The following is a 20,791-nucleotide window of genomic DNA, read 5'->3' as shown; positions in this document are numbered from 1 at the left end:
TATCAAACTTTGTAGTCCTCTGTTTTGGGCAAAGTTTAGATTTTTTTTTTTTTTTTTTTTTTTTTTTTTTTCAATTGGGCAAAGGAAATGTAAAATTACATCTTCCCTTCTTTTTCATATTTCCAGTATATTTTTAGTGGCCAGACAAAGTCCTTGAACACCATGAGCTGTGATCCATCTCGGCAGCTTAGGTTATAGATCCTGACCTTTTTTGCCTACCCTTCAGCCTTGGGCTTGGATGCATGTCTCAATAATTGCACATGGGCGTAAAAAAAACAAAAAAAAAAAACATGTTTTCTACTGATCTGGATCTAGATGTACTGTTGTCTATGAAACCATACACACAGCTGCGTGAAGAGTAATGGAGCAATCAATACAGAGCCGTAAAACAAAAATAGGAAATTTTACATTTGAGTGCAGTCATTTACACACCTATACGTGTGTTTACGCACCTATATTGCAATACTGGCAATGAAGAATAATTTTACGCTTGTATACACTCACATGCCTTTATGCTCCTTTACATGCCTTTTTTTATGCAAGGTCTTTATTGAACCTTTTGTCAACCAGATCCTGAGTCTAAACATCAGTATATTTTTGCATCTGTGTGCAACAGGCCTTAGTGTATCTATAGTCTGCTTCTTATGTTCCCTGCTGGGGTGATTCATCCACTTCGTCGTGATGATCAAGGTCATATAACTGTTGTCAGAACAGGAATAGAAGGAAAATCTTCCCATAGAGACACTTGTTCCAATGACAGCTAAGACTGGATTTTCCCTTTCGATGGTGAAATCTCCCCAGCTGTGTTATGTACCTGGTACAGGAAGTAAAGGCTCATCTCCCCAGTGAGAACATGGCAAACAATAAAATAGCATAATGCTGCCTCACTTCACCCCCCCCCACAAGATTGCAAGGTTTAATATCTCATTTAGTGTAGGGGGGTTGTAAAGTAGAGGAATAGTTACGTTGCCTCCTCTGGCAGCTGACTATCTTCCACTCCTGTTATGTGGATATACCTTGAAGAGGAGCTCCAGGCTCCTTTAGAATAAATTAGGTTAGCAGTTACAAATACTGTAGCTGCTGTTTAATATTAGGACACTTACCTGTACAGGAATCCAGCGGTGTCCTCACCCCAGCTGATTTTTCAATTGGCTAGCAGGTGTTCCCGCCGCCATCTCCACTAAAGGAAACCAGCAGTAAACCCTTGCAGCTTCACAGCCGGTTCCCTACTGCGCATGTGCAAAGCGTGCTGCGCTCTGTGAATGGGCCAGCTGCGGGGGAAGGAAGAGGGGGGGCTGAACTTCTGGCTGCGTTCGCCAAGAGGGACTCGGACGGAAGTGGGTATCTGTTAAAACCAGGTTCCCACTCCTGCAAAAGGTGCCAAATGTGGCAGCGGGGGGTCGAGGGATGCACACAAGAGGAGCTTCTTGTTTTGGGTGGAGCACCTCTTTAAGGGCCCATTCACACCAAATGCAATGGGATGCACTTTTGACTGCACTCCAAACTGCATAGACAGTCCAAAATCCAGGTCATCCTATGGGCTTAGTTCACACTTTTGTACCGTGCAGTGGGAAAAAAAAGCTGCATTTTTCTGCACTAGAAATGCATGTAAATACAACACAGTGCTCATAAAAGCTCAAAGTAGATAGAAGACGGAAGTGACCTCAAAGGACATGCAAGCCTAGGAAAAATGCACTGCAAATACATGTAGAAACATGCGCCAAATCTATGTCACTGTGCATGCAAATACATGCAATAAATGTGCAGTTTCTGGTGTAAATGGGCCCTCCAAAGTTATCACATACAATGCAGGACAGCTTGTCCATATTGTGCTGCATTGTTGTGCAATATAATGGTGTAAAGTATTTTGATTACAAAACTATGTTTTGAGCACATTCAGACTACTTTATCCATACTCAAGGTGTAAGTTCACCTTTTTGCAAAAAATTAAAAGGTGAGCTAACGCCCTACACAATTTAAATGGTTACATGCACACGCTGACTTATGTGAATTGCTGTGATCCATTTCTGAAGTCCTAAGGCAAGAAGAACGGGGATTTCAAATAGCTACACTAGTTGTATGGGCATGTACAGTGCAGAAGGGGGTGGGGGGGGGTGTAGGGGTTTTCCAAATAAAAAAATGAAAAGGTGAACTTTACACCGTTAACTTATCCTGAGCCATGAACTTCATGGTGATACTAAACTATAGGTGCGTGTGTGTGTGTATATATATTTATATTACATACACACACACCTCTCTCTATCTATATCTTTTATCTATATAATAGTATCTCACAAAAGAGAGTACACCCCTCACATTTTTGTAAATATTTTATTATATGTTTTCATGTGACAACACTCAAGAAATGACACTTTGCTACAATGTAAAGTAGTGAGTGTACAACTTATATAACACTGTAAATTTACTGTCCCCTCAAAATAACTCAACACACAGCCATTAATGTCTAAACAGCTGACAACAAAAGTGAGTACACCCCTAAGTGAAAATGTCCAAATTGGGCCCAATTAGCCATTTTCTCTCCCCGGTGTCATGTGACTCATTAGTGTTACAAGGTCTCAGGTGTGAATTGGGAGCAGGTGTGTTGCTCTCACTCTCTCATACTGGTCACTGGAAGTTCAACATGGCACCTCATGGCAAAGAACTCTCTGAGGATTTGAAAAAAAAAAGATTGCTGCTCTACATAAAGATGGCCTAGGCTATAAGATGATTGCCGAGACCCTGAAACTGAGCTGCAGCACGGTGGCCAAGACCATACAGTGGTTTAACAGGACAGGTTCCACTCAGAACAGGCCTTGCCATGGTTGACCAAAGAAGTTGAGTGCACGTGCTCAGCATCACATCGAGATGTTTTCTTTGGAAAATAGATGTATGAGTGCTGCCAACATTGCTGCAGAGATTGAATGGGTGGGGGGTCAGCCTGTCAGTGGTCAGACCATACGCCGCACACTGCATCAAATTGGTCTGCTTGGCTGTCAACCCAGTAGGAAGCCTCTTCTATAGATGATTTGCAAGAAAGCCTGCAAACAGTTTGCTGAAGACAAGCAGACTAAGGATATGGATTACTGGAGCCATGTCCTTTGATCTGATGAGACCAAGATAAACTTTTTTGGTTCAGATGGTGTCAAGCGTGTGTGACGGCAACCAGGTGAGGAGTACAAAGACAAGTGTGTCTTGCCTACAGTGAAGCATGGTGGTGGGAGTGTCATGGTCTGGGGCTGCATGAGTGCTGCTGGCACTGGGGAGCTACAGTTCATTGAGGGAACTATGAATGCCAACATGCACTGTGACATACTGTGCAAATAAAAGTGAAATTACTGCGCTAAACCACCATAGTGTCAAAGTCAAAACAGAAAGCAGCTAACACGCAAACAAAGTCCAAACGAAATAAAAATATACAGTGTAGTGCTATAAACAAGGAAACATGAACTATGAAGTCCTGTGGAAAAGCGATAAATACACAAAGTCCAATGTTCGCTGAAGGGGACTGGAAAATAATAATTCAAAGATATGTCCATCCCATACTTGATAGTAAATCTTCAATTGGGCACAATGCGAACACAAACAATATGCACATAACTGCAATTGTGAAGAAATCCTCTGTGGGAAGAATAAGGTGGGTACGCTTACCGGATATGGTGGACCCACTTACCATTTGGTCAGTCAGGCTTATGTGGACCAAGTGCCACAGGGTTACAGTTAGTTAGAAGGCGGTCACTCTGAGGGATAATTCCACTCCTCATCCGTGTTGGACAGGCCAATCCTGGTTCTTTATGGTTCTCCAACGTGGTAAAGAACTTCCACCCACGGTGGGGCCGTCTAAAGGTTGTTTGCACACAAAAAGGACTCAATTGGACTGGGATAAAGACAAAAGCAAATGGGGGAACTCCATATGGTGTAGGGAAAAAAAACAAAAAAACAGGAAGGCATTTATTATAAAAAGAACAGTAATCAAATCAATGAGTACAGGTACTGGTGATCACAAAACGTATATAAAAATAGATATAAGAAAAAATAATGGGGAGTAAGCATAGCGATCCAGACGCATTTTGTCCTCAGAGGACTGCCCCAGGAGGTCTTTGAGGACAAAACACGTCGGTATCGCTATGCTTGCTCCCCACATTGCTTTTTTTTTTAATTCATTTTTATATAGATTTTGTGATCACCAAGACCTGTACTCATTGATTTGATATACTGTTCGTTTTATAATAAATGCCTTCCTGTTTTTTTTACCTACACCATATGAAGTTCCTCCATTTGCTTTTGTCTTTATCCCAGTCCGATTGAGTCCTTTTTTGTGTGCAACAACAACCTTTAGACTGCCCCCCCGTGAGTGGAAGTTCTTTATCACGTTGGAGAACCATAAAGAACCAGGATTCTCTAGCCTGACCAACACGGATGAGGAGTGGAATTATCCCTCATAGTGACCGTCTTCTAACCAACTGTAACCCTATGGCACTTGGTCCACATAAGCCTGACTGACCCACTACCAAATGGTAAGTGGGTCCACCATATCCGGTAAGAGTACCCACCTTATTCTTCCCACAGAGGATTTCTTCACAATTGCACAGCTCTTTGCACATTGTTTGTGTTCGCATTGTGTCCAATTGAAGATTTACTATCAAGTATGGGATGGACATATTTTTGAATGATTATTTTCCAGTCCCCTTCAGTGAACATTTTTTGTGTATTTATCACTTTTCCACAGGACATCACCGTGACATACTGAAGCAGAGCAAGGTCCCCTTCTTTCAGAGACTGGGCCGCAGAGCAGTATTCCAACATAACGATCCCAAACACATCTCCAAGACAGTTACTGCCTTGCTAAAGAAGTTGAAGGTAAATGTGATGGACTGGCCAAGCATGTCTCCAGGCCTAAACCCTATTGAGCATCTGTGGGGCTTCCTCAAACGAAAGGTGGAGGAGCGGGAAGGTCTCCAACATCCACCAGCTCCATGATGTCCTCATGGAGGAGTGGAAGAGGACTCCAGTGGCAACCTGTGAAGCTCTGGTGAACTCCATGCCCAAGAGGTTTAAGGCAGTGCTGGAAAATAATGGTGGCCACACAAAATATTGACACTTTGGGCCCAATTTGGACATTTTCACTTAGGGGTGTACTCACTTTTGTTGCCAGCGGTTTAGACATTAATGGCTGTGTGTTGAGTTATTTTGAGGAGACAGCAAATTTACACTGTTATACAAGCTGTACACTCACTACTTCACATTGTAGCAAAGTGTCATTTCTTCAGTGTTGTCACAGGAAAAGATATAGAAATATTTCCACGAATGTGATATATAATTTTTTTTTTAATCTAATCTATACTTGCCTGCTCTGTGAAATGGTTTTGCGCAGCCCCGATCCTCTTCTGCGGTCCCCCGCTGGTGCTGCAGGCCCCTCTTAATCGGGTGCCCCCACAGAAAGGTGCTTTCCCTGGGGACACCCATACGGGCTCGATCCTGAGTCCCGCTGCTGCGCCTGTTGACGCAGACAGTGGAGCTCGGCCCTGCCTCCTACTCCCATGTCACAGCTTTTGATTGACTGCAGCAGGAGCTAATGGATCCTGCTGCTATCAATCTGTCCAATGAGGAGAGTGGCTGCGCTTGTGCACTTCACTGGATCGGATCGGGCTCTGTTAAAAAAAAAAAAAAGGGGGGGGGGGGGGGCCTGCAGCACCTTAAGGCTTTTCAACCACTTTCACTTTATTTCTCCTTTTGGTCTGTTAACCACTTCCCAACCGCCGCACACAGATATAAGTCGGTAGAATGGCACGGGTGGGCAACTGGGCCTACCCGTACGTCCCGCCTTCAAAACCGGCTAGTGGGTGCGTGCCCACGGGTCCTGTGGACTCAATGTCCACGATCCTGAGGTGAGGCAGAATGGGGAAATGTAAACAAGGCATTTCCATGTTCTGCCTTGTGACGTGACAGGGATCTTCTGTTCCCTGTCATAGGGAACAGTGATCTCTGTCATGTTGTAGTGAGCCCATCCCCCCTACAGTTAGAACACACACTTAACCCCTTGATCGCCCCTTAGTGTTAACACCTTCCCTGCCAGTGACATTTTATACAGTAATTAGTGGCTATTTTTAGCTCTGATCGTTGTATAAAAGTCAATGGTCCCAAAAAAGTGTTAAGTGTCCGATCTGTCTGTCGCAGTCCTGATAAAAATCGCAGATCACTGCCATTACTGGTAAATATATATATCCCCTATTTTGTAGATGCTATAACTTTTGCGCAAACCAATCATATTGCGATTTAAAAAAAAAAAATGTAGAAGAATACATATCGGCCTAAACTGATGACGAGATAAAAAAATAAATATATATAAAAAAATAGGGGATATTTATTATAGCAAAAAGTAAAAAAATATTGCTTTTTTTTTTTCGAAATTGTCGGTCCTTTTTTGTTTATAGCGCAAAAATAAATCGCAAAAAATGCTCTGGTCACTAAGGGGGCAAATTTTTCTGGGCCTGAAGTGGTTAAAGATCCCAGTAAAAGCATATTGTTTTACCTGTTCAATAACGGTGAGCTGAAATTCTTTGCTTCTGACTGTCATCAATTAGCAATTAATCTTTGGTCTACAGAACAACCCCCCCCCCTCCTCTTATGAAGGACATATCAGGTTTGTTTTGTATTTAGGGTGGACATGCTGCTCCTCCACAGACCTCTTACAGTGAGTGTTGTCAGCCTAGAAAAGGAAGTGTTACTGGCAGGACCATCAGGTGAGCATGAAGGGGATAAAAAAAATGATACGTGTATATGGACACCGTACGACTTGACCTAGTAAGGAAGATGGCTAAATGGCTTGCAATATTTGCTGTTAGAGACCATGTCACCATGTTTTGTCTTTTCTGCTAAAGACCTGCTTGCAGTTTGTAACAGATCTACTTTCAGTGGTTTCCTCTGCTGTGGCATTTTGTGCAGCCTGAACAAAGTTATAGCGCCACCTATCTGCCAGAATATTAAACCACCTTTCCCCTAGTAGCAAAATCTCAAGATTGAATGTTGAAAGCTCATCATAGTGCACACTGATAGTAAAGTTATTATCCAAGGGCTTTCACTTCCGATCTTGTGAAATGTGTCTACTAGCGCCATCAAATGTGGTGATGGGACCTGTTTAATGTGCAAAGTGCAATGGCCCATAGTAAACAGCTTAATTTTATTTATTTTCTTTGGTTTTCATGCTGCCATAGCAGTGGAGGGCAAATTTGATGGTTATAGGTTACTCCACTTTGCCTTTAGTCTACTTGATAAGTAGTGTGCTAAGAGATGTCTGTTAGCTGTATTTTGTTTCCTTGACGATTTCTACATTGGGATATGTTACCTGCCAGGACCTCCGCAGCATTGCAGATCCATCAGAAAGGATGTTGATGGTCATCAAAGCCCCACCAGAGACTCATATGCAGGTTTCTGATCCAGTAGAGGTAAGGAAGGATCAATGGAATAGCAGGAACTTTTTCCAGAAAAATTGGGCAATAATTCCTGAATTGAGAGGTGAAGCAGTGTTTTCAGATCTCCTTTAATTTCTCTGGCTGAGGGAGCAGATTTGTTATGGCTGAATTACCAAAACCAACCCGAGACACAAGTGTTGAACTGCATTGGTAAGATTGTTGTTTTCCACAGAGAGAAGCAGTCTTTAGCTTTAGAATACTGGCAGGGGACAGGCTGTATTCATGACCGTATTGTATTTCTACAGTCATGAAAATCTGCCATCATTCCCTAAAACGATGGGTGCAATTTTTAATTGGGCTTTAAACGCTAAGTTCACCCTTTTAAACAAAAAAAAACATCTTTTTGCCGGTAAAAAAATTAGCATTTTTTTTTTTTAATTTTATAAGGAGCCTACAGAGCATTGCACTCGTGATCAGCAGATCACAGGTGCAATCTCGGACTCCTGCAGATTGTCAGTGTAGCTGTCTGCTGTACCTCATACGGGCAGGCAGTTACTGAATGACAGGAAGGATCAATGAAGTACCTAGAGCGATCATCAGTGCCCTGGTAGTTCATTGAGAACTACAAGCTGACAGCCGTAATGGCTGACGGTAGTTGTAGTTCTCTCATTAACAGAACTCTGTGAACGTATGATGCGCCTGTTTTTATTTTAATTTTAACAGTGGGGAGAAGGTCCCCGACCCGCTGTCACAACGGTAAAGGGGGGGGGGGATTGATTGCAGGGGTTGCTCAGTTCATGTTGCACCCTAAATATGGGTGTAACATGTTACTAAAGGTGAACTTATCCTTTTAAAAACACTGGCTGTATGGCTACAAAGTACTTTAGCATACGTGTTCCAGGTCAGGGATTTAAACAGGACTTTTGACATTCCTCTAACTTTTTAGCTGCATGCTTGTTCTAGGCCTGTGACTCTGGAGAAGGCCAGGAGTTAGCATTTTTAGAGTTCTTTCTCTTGTCCATTGAGGGACACAGGAAGTCTTTAACCAGTTCCTGACCGCCTGCCGTACATATAGTCCTGCCGGCTCTATTGCGCAAACTCACTTACCTGTATGTGATTTTGTTCAATAGCCACTGGGGGCCGCCCGCGATGTCCACCCGCAAATGTAGCAAAATACATATTGGCCTAAATTGATGAAGAAATTATATTATTTTTTTTTTAACCTTTTTTTTTTTTTATATTGGGAATGTTTTATAGCAGAAAGTAAAAAAAAAAAAAATCTATATATAGATATATATATATATATATAGATATATCGATATATCTATAGATATATATAGATATATCGATATATCTATAGATATATCGATATATCTATATATATAATTTTTTTTTTTTTTTCAAAATTCTCGTTCTTTTTTTGTGTTTAGTGCAGGAAATAAAAACGCAGAGGTTATCAAATACCACCAAAAGAAAGCTCTATTTGTGGGGGAAAAAAAAGGACATACGTTTTATTTAGGTACAGCGTCGCACGACTGCGCAATTGTTAAAGTAACGCAGTGCTGTATCGCAAAAAATGGCCTAGTCATCAAGGGGGTAAAACTTTCCTGGGCGGAAGTGGTTAATCTTCAGGTTATACTGCCACCTACAGGGGGATTGGACATTGGAAAACAAACTGTAGGCCAGCCCAGGTTAACCCCTTCCATTATCAACATGCCTTAGTGGATGTGTATTCGCTACTGTGTTAAGACTTTTTTTTTTTTTTTTAGCACTTTTTGTCCTTTTGATTACATGCCCCCCGCCCCCCTTCATTTAAACTTTTTTCTCTACATCGCTGGTAAAAATTAAGCTCTTCAGTTGTAGCTTTCTGGCATGTCCTAAGCCTGGATATTGGAGTGCTGGACTGGACATGCAGGGGTTTGCCTGCAAGTGACCTTTGGGCACTAGGTTCCATGTGGGGCACTTTCCAGACCCTGTTCTGGCATAATCTGGTGGCAGAGCACTTTCCAGAGCTATTGGAATTACTTTAGTGCTTGCCTTCTCTGGTTGGTTGGGTCAAACACAAGGAGCTTCTTTAATTATTTGCAGTGCTGAGAGCCTTTAATCTCTGTTCCCACCATGTTTTATTTTTTTTGCTGCAGAAGGGGTTAACCCTGCAGGACTGGGTGCTGGCGTCATCCTGCAGTTGGAGTGTCATCCATGTTAGTGTGTGCTATTTCCTGCCATACAGTTCTAGCTTCAAGGAAGCGTCTCTCTCCAGCTGCCATTGCAAGAAAGAGCCATGTAGAACTTCCGTCTATTCCTGCTGTCCTTCAGTGATTAAAGTCACTGAAGGCCTTCCGTTACTCACTTGCCATCCACTGTCTGGGAGTACCTTAAGAGCCTTACCCTGACCCTATGTTTCTTTACTACCACACAGTTACAATACTCCTATACACTGGAGGGACAGTGCCGCTGTACTGGGTGCCCCCAGCTTACATTCTTTTAGCTGTTTTTGGGTCTTTTCCCATTATTCCCCATTTTTATTAATTTGATTTCTTTTTTTTTTCTTAGTGAGTCCTGCCCTTTATCTGGTTTACTAACGGTGACCTTTGCCAAACAATGTTTGACTGATCAGAATTCCTTAGGGCTGTATTCACATCTGAGCATTCCATAAACATGCAAAAAACTGGTGTCACGCTTGTGGTGACATTCATTGTAAATGGCAAGCCAAACCCGGTAGGCAGACTCGCGAAGCTCAACATCAAGGTACAGAAGCATCTTTGGCGCACAGGGTAGCCCATTCAAATGTACTTTCCCTATGCATATGGCATGAAAACCCTACAAAAAACATATCCACAATACTCTAGGTGTGAAACTAGTCCAGCCTTTTTCAACTAGGGTGCCTTCAGGTTTTTTCAGGGATGTCTTGGCAAAATGCCTAAAAATTGACCCAAAAATGTGTTTGCTTGTAGTTTCCTGTCTCATGCTTTGGGCACTTTGACTAAAGCACAAACAGCAGAACAGAGTCTCTTCAGATCAGTTCTTGACAAACCTCATCAAGGATGGTACTGGTGGCAAGAGCACCCATCTTACGGCAAAGTTCCCCGGGGGGGGGGTTCACCCTCTCCTGCCACCTGTAGAAGTGATTGGCTGTATAGCCACTCAAATCACTTCTACATGAAATGGCATCGCTGACAGTTTTTAAACCGTGGTGGTGCCTGTAGATGCAGGGGGTGATACCCCTGCCTGCTGTTTTGTAGAAGTGATCGAGTGGCTGCCTGTAGATGAAGGCATCATCCCGGTATAACCACTTCAATCGGAGGACATCATGACATCCACCCAGGGGGAAGTGATTAAGGTAAAAAACCTTCAGCCTTTAGAACCACTTTTAAGACTTTTGCACAGTGATTTCCCATGTAGTCTCCCCCGTCCATTCCCCTGTGACTATTGGCATCTTAAACTGATTCTCTCTGTGTTTGAAAACATTAAAGCAATTCCTCTCTCAACCTTCACCCAGGTGTGTTTTGTTTTTTTTGCCATCAGCTTAGCAAAGCTAGTGTCTGAGCTACTGAACTCGCAGCCCTCTCCTGCAAAGGAACTTTTTCTAGTTCTGCACAGGGACAAGGTTGCTTTGAGGAAGCTGACTTCTCACTTAAGGCAAAAGTCAGGACGTTGTTCTTCTTCCAATCCTTCTGTCCAGTTGGAGTTGACTAAATGGAGATTTTTCACCATTGCCTGGATACGGCTCAGGCTCTGAAAGTCCCATCTTTTAAGAAGACCGATTTTTACCTTTTTGGGTTCCTGGATTCACTTTAAAGATCTGAGTGCTTCTTGGACTTTTGGGCATCAAGCAACTCTTTTCCACAGTTGCAAGGCTTGCCGCCTGGTCATCTGTTCTCTCCTCTACCAGTTGGATGTTGTGGCCTCATAAAGAAAATCTGATTTTTGTACTCGCATAAAATCCTTTTTATATTTTTTTTTTTTTTTTTGGAGTCCATTTAGGGGCACCAGTCTCACCACTTTTTATGCTCACGCTGTCCATAAAATGCTTTGCTAAAAGCTAATGAATGCTGGTAGTAAGGGATTATCTTCAGATTGTTTGTTTATTTTTTTTCCCCTAAAACTTTCATCTGCAGGAGCTGTTATATTAAAGAGAGAATAACTTTTAGGGTGTGTGTGTGTTTGTGTGTGTAAGATATGCATGTTCTGATGGCCAAGGATACCTTGGGCACATACAAAGTATTCTGGAGGTCTGTTGGTGCCTCCCTCTTCCCCATCAGTGCATGGCTTCATTCATATCACTTGATGGCAGGTACTGTTTAGAAGTTGTTAGACATTGAATCTACAAAACACTCCCCCTACAGTTTGTATGTTGTGTTTTTTTTTTTTTTTGTTTTTGTTTTTTTCTTATTAGAAAAAAAACGCACATTAAAACGTGTTCAGTTGCTTTCATTAGCCCTCATTCTGTAGTTCTTATGTCTTTCCTATGTATTCCTCTTCCCCTTTAAGGCTTTGCAGATATCTCTGAAAAGTACCAGAGGACCCATTGATGTTTTCCTCTGTCCAGATGACTCTTCTGGGGTCTGTAGCCCTGTTAAAAGCCCCACAAAAGCTTCACATTCCATCCAATCGCCCAGCACCCACAGCTCCAACGAATCTCCAGCATTAATGCCTGACCAGGACATCAGCCTAGGACTACTGACATGTGACCAAGGTAAGAAATGCAGATTTGAGAGAATTTCAAGATATGTACTTTTTTAGTTTTCTATCTGCACTGCTGTTTCACCCAGCAACAGACTCCCACAGCAGAGAGAGAGCCCTGAGCATCAGACAGTATAATGATTGTACACTGCTGAGAGTAATAGGTCCAGTTACCAGGTAAGATATAGACCCAGTAATTGAGGCTTATTCCCACCCAAATATTGCAAAGTCTAAGGCTCTGTAAAGCTGACAGTACTTGGACCCCTTTCACACTGAGGCAGTTTTCAGGCGTTTTAGCACTAGAAATACCGCCTGAAAACTGCCTCCCATTCTCTGCAATGGGTGCTTTCACACCTGGGTGGTGCGCTTGCGAGACATTCGGAAAAGTCCTGCAAGCAGCATCTTTGGGGTGCCGGTTGGGAGCGTTGTATACAACGCTCCCAAAACGTCCCTGCCTATTGCAATAAATGGGCAGTGCTTCCGAAATGCCTAAAAAACGCTTCGGAAGCGCCACAACATGGGAGGTTTTTAACCCATTCTTTGGGGTTAATAGCGGCCCCAGTGCGAAAGTGGTCTTAAGCTTTTGAAAAAATAATTTTTCTATAAATACTATGCAAAAGGTATACACTGTCCTAAATTCTGTCAGGCAGTGCCTCATATATACAGGGCTTGACGACAAATTTGATTTGAATCTAGGAGCCAGTGTTTTAAATCTGCTGCCCGGCGCCCAGAACTGCATGTCTGGGGCGTTGGGCAATAGGAATTGGTTACGCCTAGTGCCAAGCGAAAAAGGACCAAAAATTTTTAAAGTCTCAGTTAATTTTTTTGCAAATAAGTAATTTTTTTCCTTCCTTCGTTGCTGGGGCAGCACTGATGAGCTTGAATCCAGACCGCTGCTGCAGTGTAGCCCAGGCGCCAGGACATAATGATCTGGCACCTGGATTTTGTTGAGCCCTGCTCATATACCCTCCCCATCTTTTCAGACCTGTGAGGAGGAGCACATAACGTGCATATATGACAGTCTATTGGCATTTCCTTGCTGGGTCCCTGACCTTTGTTCTACATTTTAGAGTCTTGCAGGTCCATAAACCATCTTGTGATACTTACATTGTTCCAAGCCGTCCACTTTAGTTGAATGGTCTGGAATGGTCTGTAATCAGTCAGAACTGTCTACCCAAAATGTGTAATACCTCTGTGTCACTAGTGCCCACTTTGTGGCCAGACATCCCATTTCCATTATTACATGGTTCCTCACTGCAGGAGTTATTCCTGTGTCACGCAGGCTTTAGCTTGTATAAGAGTAGTGTGAACAGCAAGCTTTGAAGCTTTTAAAGTACCATTTGACTCCAGTTTGTAAATATTGAACACAGATCCTAATGGGAGTTTTGATGGCCACTTAAAACAAGCTGCGAGCTGGCTTCAGAACTTCTTGAAGCTTGTTGAAAGCCTGCTAGCAGCTTGCATAAAGTGGCAGTCGGCACCGAAAAGTCAGCTTTGAAACCAGCTTAAAGTATTTAGGTCTGATCCTAGATACGGTCCAAGCAAGAGTATTCTTGCCACTCGCAAGGATCTGTGCCCTGAAGGATCATGTGCGTCAGATAAGGGGCACCAGACAACCCTCCATTTGGCTCTGTATGAGTCTTCTAGGGAGGATGGTATCCTGCTTCGAGGCGGTGCCCTATGCCCAGTTCCATTTCAGGCCTTTACAACAAGACATCTTCTTGGCTTGGAACAGGAGAGGTCAAGCCCTGAATTATCCATTGTTCTTATCTGCTCGGGCACGCTTAAGCCTAAACTGGTGGTTGTAGGATCAGAATTTGTGAAAAGGGAAAATCCTTCCTCCCAGTAACTAGGAGAGTACTGGCTACAGATGCCAGTGTCTCAGGCTGGGGAGCGACCCTAGAAGGGCTCAGAGGAAATGGTTGAGGACAGAATAGATTCTGCCTATTAACGTCCTGGAATTACAGGCAGTTTCGACTGGCCCTACGGTCCTGGATCAGGGCTGCCCTATTGGGGTTCAGTCTGACAATGCCACTGCACTGGCCTATCTAAACCACCAAGGTGGTACCAGGAGTCGTTCAGCTCTGAAGGAAGTGAACCACATACTAGCCTGGGCAGAGGGACATGTGGCAGTTTCTATTGACAGTCCATATCCTGGGAGTAGAGAATTGGACGGCAGATTATCTCAGCCACCAGCAGATTTGCCCGGGGGAATGGTCCCTACACCCAGGGGCGTTCCAGGAAATTTTCCAACGTTGGGGATGGCCAGAGATTGACCTACTGGCATCCAGGTTCAACAACAAACTACAGTAGTTTGTGTCCAGAGCAAGAGATCCTCTGGCAATCGGAGCAGATGCTCTGGTAGTTCCATGGAGCCAGTACTCCCTGGTTTATGCTTTCCCTCCGATCGCTCTCCTTCCACATTTGTTGCGCAGGATTCGGAGAGACGGGGTTCCAGTCATTCTGGTGGCACCAGCCTGGACCAGAAGGCCCTGACTCCCAGAGATTGTGAGCCTGACAATAGACGGGCCATAGACGCTTCCACATAGCCCTGATCTACTGTCTCATATTCCTATATTCCACCCCAATTTACACTCTAAATTTGACGGCATGGCTATTGAAGCCAGGGTGGCATCTCGGAACCAGTAGTGTCTACCCTAGTGAATGCTAGAAAAGCTGTCACTAGGAAGATCTATCATAATGTCTGGAAGACTTATATTGCTTGGTGTGAGGCCAAAAAATGGCATCCTTGGAAATACGTGATTGGGAGAATTCTCTTCTACAGTCAGCTGTTGGTTTTGAGTACAATCAGTATTCTTCCAAAGGCCTTTAGCCTCCCATTCACTGGTCCGAACCTTTATGCAGGGGACAATTCACTTGTGTCCCCCCATTAGGTGACCTATGTGTCCTTGGGACTTAAACTTGGTGCTGTCTGTGTTACCGAAACAACCATTTGAACCTATCAAGGAAATTCCATTAGACTTGCTATCACGCAGGCTAGCCTTCCTGATGGCCATCACCTCGGCTAGAAGGGTGTCGGAGCTGTTGGCCCTTTCGTGCAGGGCACCATACTCGATCCTTCACAACGACAGTGTCGTATTACGACCTGTTCCATCCTTTTTTGCTAAAAGTGGTGTCAGCCTTTCATTTAAATCAGGACATTATTTTGCCGCCTTTTTTTTTTTTCTCTCAGCCTCGTTCGGCGGAAGAGAGACAACTGCATTCCTTGGACGTTGTCTGGGCAGTCAAGGTTTGTGTCTAGATCTGCGGAGATCCGAGGATCAGACTCCTTTTTTGTTTTACCAAATGGACCCAAGAATGGGCAGGCAGCTTCCATTGCCAATTGGGTCCGTCAATTGGTCATTCAGGCCTATGGTCTGAAACTTAAAGACCTTTTAGAGTGAGAGCTCATTCTCCCAGTGGTGTAGGCACCTCCTGGGCTTTTCGCCATCTGTGGCTCAGATTTGTAAGGCTGCTTCCTGGTCTTCAGTGCATACGTTCACAAAATGTTATCAAGTGGAAGTTCAAGCAGCCAAGGATTCGGCTTTCGGCCGCAGTGTACTACAGGCTGCCGTATAAGATCTGATGGCTATTGTTTGGTGGGGTGTCTCCCTCCCCTCACGGCTATTGCTCTGGGACGTCCCAGCAGGTAATGAATATTTAGCCTAACTCTGTGTCCCATGATGTATGAAAAGGAAAATAGGATTTTTTCGTCATACTTGCCTGTAAAATCCTTTTCTTTGAGTACATCATGGAACGTAGAGGCCCCTTCCCTCTTTTTGAGGATTCAGTGCTTGCTACAAAACTGAAGTACTTCCTGTTGGGGGGGGTTATTTAGGGGATCACTTCCTGTCTAAAGACCTTTGGTCTACCAGTGTCCATTCATCTGGAGATGAAGTATAAACCAGCAGGTAATGAATATTAGCCTAACTCTGTGTCCCATGATGTACTCAAAAGGATTTTTACAGGTAAGTATGATGAAAAAAATCCTATTTTTATCTATGCATTCGCAAAATTGGTATCCTGCAACTGTAGCCTCCCTAAATCTTCTCTTGCTACTAGTATCTGTTATTTATGGCACTGGGGCAAGATGTTTTTTGACTCACCAATCATGATTGCTAGTATTTTTTTTCCCTTTTTTTATTTTTCCTTTTCACCTTGTGATCTGGCCAGTAACACATTTCCTGTCTCATGGTGTCTCTACTCTGGATGGAGACACCTTTTGGATAGAACATTGTCATTCTGGGGAAAGGGTAGTGCTAGAGACATTGGCAGATTTATACGGGCTTGACTAACAAACTAAACTACAGTTTTTAAGCAGTTACAGAATATATATCTATATAGGTAGATATGTTTTTACTTTTAACAAATAAAAACTCCCAGTGGTGTTAGATGGTTTGTTTCGACCCTCTAACTGCCACGTTTGATGAACAGCTTGGTCTGTTGAGGAAAAAAAAACACTTACTGGCAGGATCAACAAGTGAAAACAAACGAAAAGCCTTAAAAAAAAAAAAAAACGCAACCACTACATCTAAGACTTGGCAAGCAACATAATATCTACATTGTAAAGTGCTGCGTAAACTGTTGGCGCTATATAAATCGTGAATAATAATAATATACTTTTTGGTTTTAATACTACCTTTAAGCATTTCAAAGGAAAACCTGTTTATGCAGCTGTCCTAGGATCTGTGGTATCCAAGCATTGCTAACTGTAATTTCAAAAGCGTTCGGTCAACCAGTCCGCTTCCTCTACATTTTATGCTGGTCATAGATGGGTCATTTTTTGGCTGGCTGACCGAAAAAAATAGAACAGATTCCTTCATTCACACAAATAAGGTGGAATGGAGGAATCTCTGCTGTTAGAATACACTGATCAGCATCTGCGGCCCCTGATCGACAAGTTTTCCAACAGTCCCGTTCGATGCAAGTTGAATAGGGATGGCCACACATGGGTCAGCAGAAACCAGCTGAATTTTAAACCATCTATGGCCAGCTTTAGTAAAGAAGGGGAAAAAGTGTAAAGCAGGAGAAGACTGAACTGGCTAAAACCATGAGTGGAAGATCCTAGGATTTTGAAGTAACTCATAAGGGTTTCTGCTATAATATTCTGTCACATTCGTCATCAATCTCAGACTGTAACATTCAATAAAAATCCCTGTTATCTGGAAATGAATTGAGGATTTCTTGAACTGGCAAAAATCTGCTTTCCAGCCTCCGTTCCTATATGTGGTGCAAAAACTGGCTTAGCAAATGGCGACATACCTTTTTTTACCTTCCACAGGGTCATGTTATATATGGGGTAATTGGCAGTTATATCTCCCAGTCTTTGGCACCACCAGCTCCTAATGTGCTGTGACTCTTTTAAAAAACTCAGAATAGTACACCATTTATATCTGGCACCCATGGCTTAGGATCAGATTTACCCCTTGGATAAAAATGTTTTCTTGTTTCCCGGAGTTAGTCGCTTGAAGGGCCAATCCCAGAAATAGTCACCAGCACATCCACGCTCTTGACGTCTGTGTGCCTAATTTGCTGCTCTATCTTAACCAGCAAGGCTCTGATGTAATTGTTGCAGATCACTTGCTCCACAATCTGAGTAGGTTTGACCTCCTCTAGTTGCAACCATTTGTTTTGTAAGGTGGAAGACCATGTGGGACCTTGTTGGCTTTCCAAGGTTGGATTTTCATGTAGACACTGCACTCGGACGCACATGATAACTCTACGCCTGGCTAATATCTCTTCTGAGATTAGAATGTACCTTGACATTCTGAGTTTGCTAGTCAAAGTAGGCCTCCTAAGGAATCCTAGTAACAAGGTTACTAGCACATCAACCCATTGCACCTTAAGTAGCTTCATTGACCATTTTGTAAAGCACTCTGAACCAACTGTTGACGTGTAGACATGTTCCTATATCACCATCTGCCTCACTGGCCTTGTCTATCTGCTGCTGTAGAGACAGGTTCGCTTGCTGTTTTCCCTCTGAGGCCTGATGGATTTCAGATAACTATTGCATCTGCTGCAAAAGGTTCCTCGGTTTTAGTCAACAGTTGGTGTCTGTTCTTTTTGAGGCGCTGTGTATCTGAGCACCACGTGGTAAGGGGGCAGGATCAACTTCTAATGAGAGTAAACTGTGCAAAAGATAGGGACAACCAGGAATAGTACAACCAGGTTTGTCTTGCACTTTTATCTGCAAGGCAGCAAACCCTTTCAAAGCAGGAGTGTTTTGTGAAGCGAGTCCATAACATAAAAACAGAACCTCTGCTTTGTCTGAACAACTAACTAAACTCAGTTCTCCCTTCTCATGGGTTCCACAAAGGAAACAGAACATGTATATTTTTAGATCCAGGATCCATGACAGGACTTGAGGTTATGTGAAAACCTGTTTTTATATTCTCCATCTCAGTCCTCAATGCTGGAGCCTCTCACCACGTGTAGACTAGAAACTTGGGTACCACATCCCTGCCAGCCAGTACCTCACTATACAGTCAAGTGGAAAAGTATGTCCACCGCATGGAAATGGTTGACACTTTCAACATATTTGGACAGGCAAACATTAGATATTCATTTTAACAGTGCCTACAGATAAAGTTTGTATACATGAACTAAAACGCACAGAAATTTTGCCTTTCCAGTTATTTAAAGGATATGTTCACCTTTTGGAAAATGTTAACATGTTCCTCCCGTATTTGGGGTAGAATCATTTCTCCTCTCAGATCTCTGCTGTACAGTAGACTGCAAGAGGCTGGTACCAACTCAAATTTAGGTAGCTGGAATCAAATACAATGATGTATTCATAATGATAGGGTTGCAATTTTGTACCTTTTTAGATATTCCTGGATTTTAGCTTTAAATTGACTCACTTGTTTTATTGAAAGCTAAAACTTTTTATAGGTTTCTTTTTGTTCAGTAGCTATTCCAGTTTTTTTTTTTTTTTTTTTTTAATGACTTTTTCTCCTTTTTAAATTTAATAAAACTTGTATCCGACAGGATCTCTAGCTTTCTTTGCTTTATGAACATTTTCTCTTTTCCAGGGTCCTTGCTGTCACCAGATACAGACCTTCCCTTGGGCTACACAGGAGACCTCCATCTGTCCCCTGTCACTTCTACCGTCTTGCCGGACTTTCTTTCTGATGAGCTGATCAGTTTATCTCCACCCCTGACCAATGAGTACCGCTTTGGCTTGGAGAATTATGAAGGCGTCGGTGAACTCTTTGATTGTGATTTTGGCGACTTGACATCTCTTGATTTGTGAAGTAGCAGATGATCCTGTTCTGTTCATACTCCTGAATCTCTGCAAGCTTTCACCTCATCGCCATATGCTCACTAGGCCGATGTGAGGACTCTGGAATGTCTGAGCTTTTTCACTTAGTTGTATCAAGTGAACTTGCCAAAAAGTTGTTTATATATTTTGTTTGATTTTTGTATCTGTGTGTATGTTGTAAATCAAGCTTGGTATTCAAAGAACACAAGGGAATTGCAATGGTTAGAAGGCTTCTAGGACATTTTAATGCTGTAGAAGTGGAAGAGTTCATTCACTTCTTTGGTGTTTTTCAGCATATTTCTGACCTACGTGCTTTGCAACATTTGCACTTAAGTCATCAGACCCATAGTAGTCTATGTGGATATCCCAACTACCCCATATACTGCACATCTCAGACTTAGAAGCCTGGAGAAGCCAGTTTTTAGGGCAGTTTAAACTGGAACTCCAGCCATTTTTTGTTTTGGAAAGTGCAATGGATGTAGAGGTGGGTTTTTTTTTTTCCTCTTCGTGTTCTTTTTTCATTCTGTTTCCATTGTGGAGATTTCATGTACCAACGATCCATATCTGGCCACTGCCACTGCCAGTTGTTCTATAAGGGTTCTCCACTCCATCCAAACCAAAGTGGGCAAAAGAAGCTCTGGCTGGAGCCTCCAGTCTTTATGCTGAACAATGCCAAGGAGGTAAATGTAACTTAAATGTGAGCTTACATTGTCACCATCCCGTGCCAGTTAAGCATCTCAAGTTAAAGTACTCCAAATCTAACATATGCTAGATAATGTTTAAAAAAATATGATTAAAGAGGCTTACAGCACATTGGGGCAAAGCATTAAAAAAAAAAAATTCTTAATAGACATGCATTGATGACATGGTCTCTTGAAAGCTCACCTTTCCATCCCCAACCTGCTTATACTTCCCTTTTTTCGTGTTCCCTTGGTGCTTTTTTTTTTTTTTTGGAATCCTTAGGAAATATTTGGTGCTATGACTTAGGATGCATGCTTGAGCCTGAATGGCCAATCAACAGACATGCACATTCATATGAGGAGTTGACATAAACCCACTGTAAGCTCTGACACAAAGCTTGCACAGGGGGGCAACAAACGCAGGGAAGCACAATGAAAGAGAAGATACACTATATTGCTAAAAGTATTGGGACACCTGCCTTTACACGCACATGAATTTTAATGGCACCCCAGTCTTCATCTGTAAGGTTCAATATTGAGTTGGCCCACCCTTTGCAGCTATAACAGCTTCCACTCCTCTGGGAAGGCAGTCCAGAAGGTTTAGAAGTGTCTATGGGAATGTTTGACCATTCTTCCAGAAGAGCATTTGTGAGGTCAATTACCGATGTAGACGAGAAGGCCTGGCTCGCAGTCTCCGCTCGAATTCATCCCAAAGGTGTTTCATCTGGTTAAGGTCTATAAAGACATGGATGAGTGAG

General features: G+C 42.8%; 1 protein-coding gene across 1 annotated transcript in view; it reads left to right on the top strand.

Annotated features, from left to right (window-relative positions):
* The window catches only part of E2F1 (E2F transcription factor 1), a 45,229-nt gene extending 24,649 nt beyond the window's left edge, over positions 1-20,580 (top strand). The window contains exons 5-7 of the mRNA XM_073606351.1: positions 7,330-7,442; positions 11,901-12,105; positions 19,124-20,580. Coding sequence (XP_073462452.1) covers positions 7,330-7,442; positions 11,901-12,105; positions 19,124-19,344 — 539 coding nt within the window. The 3' untranslated portion in view covers positions 19,345-20,580. The remainder of the gene's footprint in view (positions 1-7,329; positions 7,443-11,900; positions 12,106-19,123) is intronic.
* The last annotated feature ends 211 nt before the right edge of the window (positions 20,581-20,791 follow it).

Source organism: Aquarana catesbeiana, linkage group LG12 (assembly GCF_042186555.1).
Source record: "Aquarana catesbeiana isolate 2022-GZ linkage group LG12, ASM4218655v1, whole genome shotgun sequence".
NCBI lineage: Eukaryota > Metazoa > Chordata > Amphibia > Anura > Ranidae > Aquarana > Aquarana catesbeiana.
This window is presented reverse-complemented; position numbering and strand designations above follow the sequence as displayed.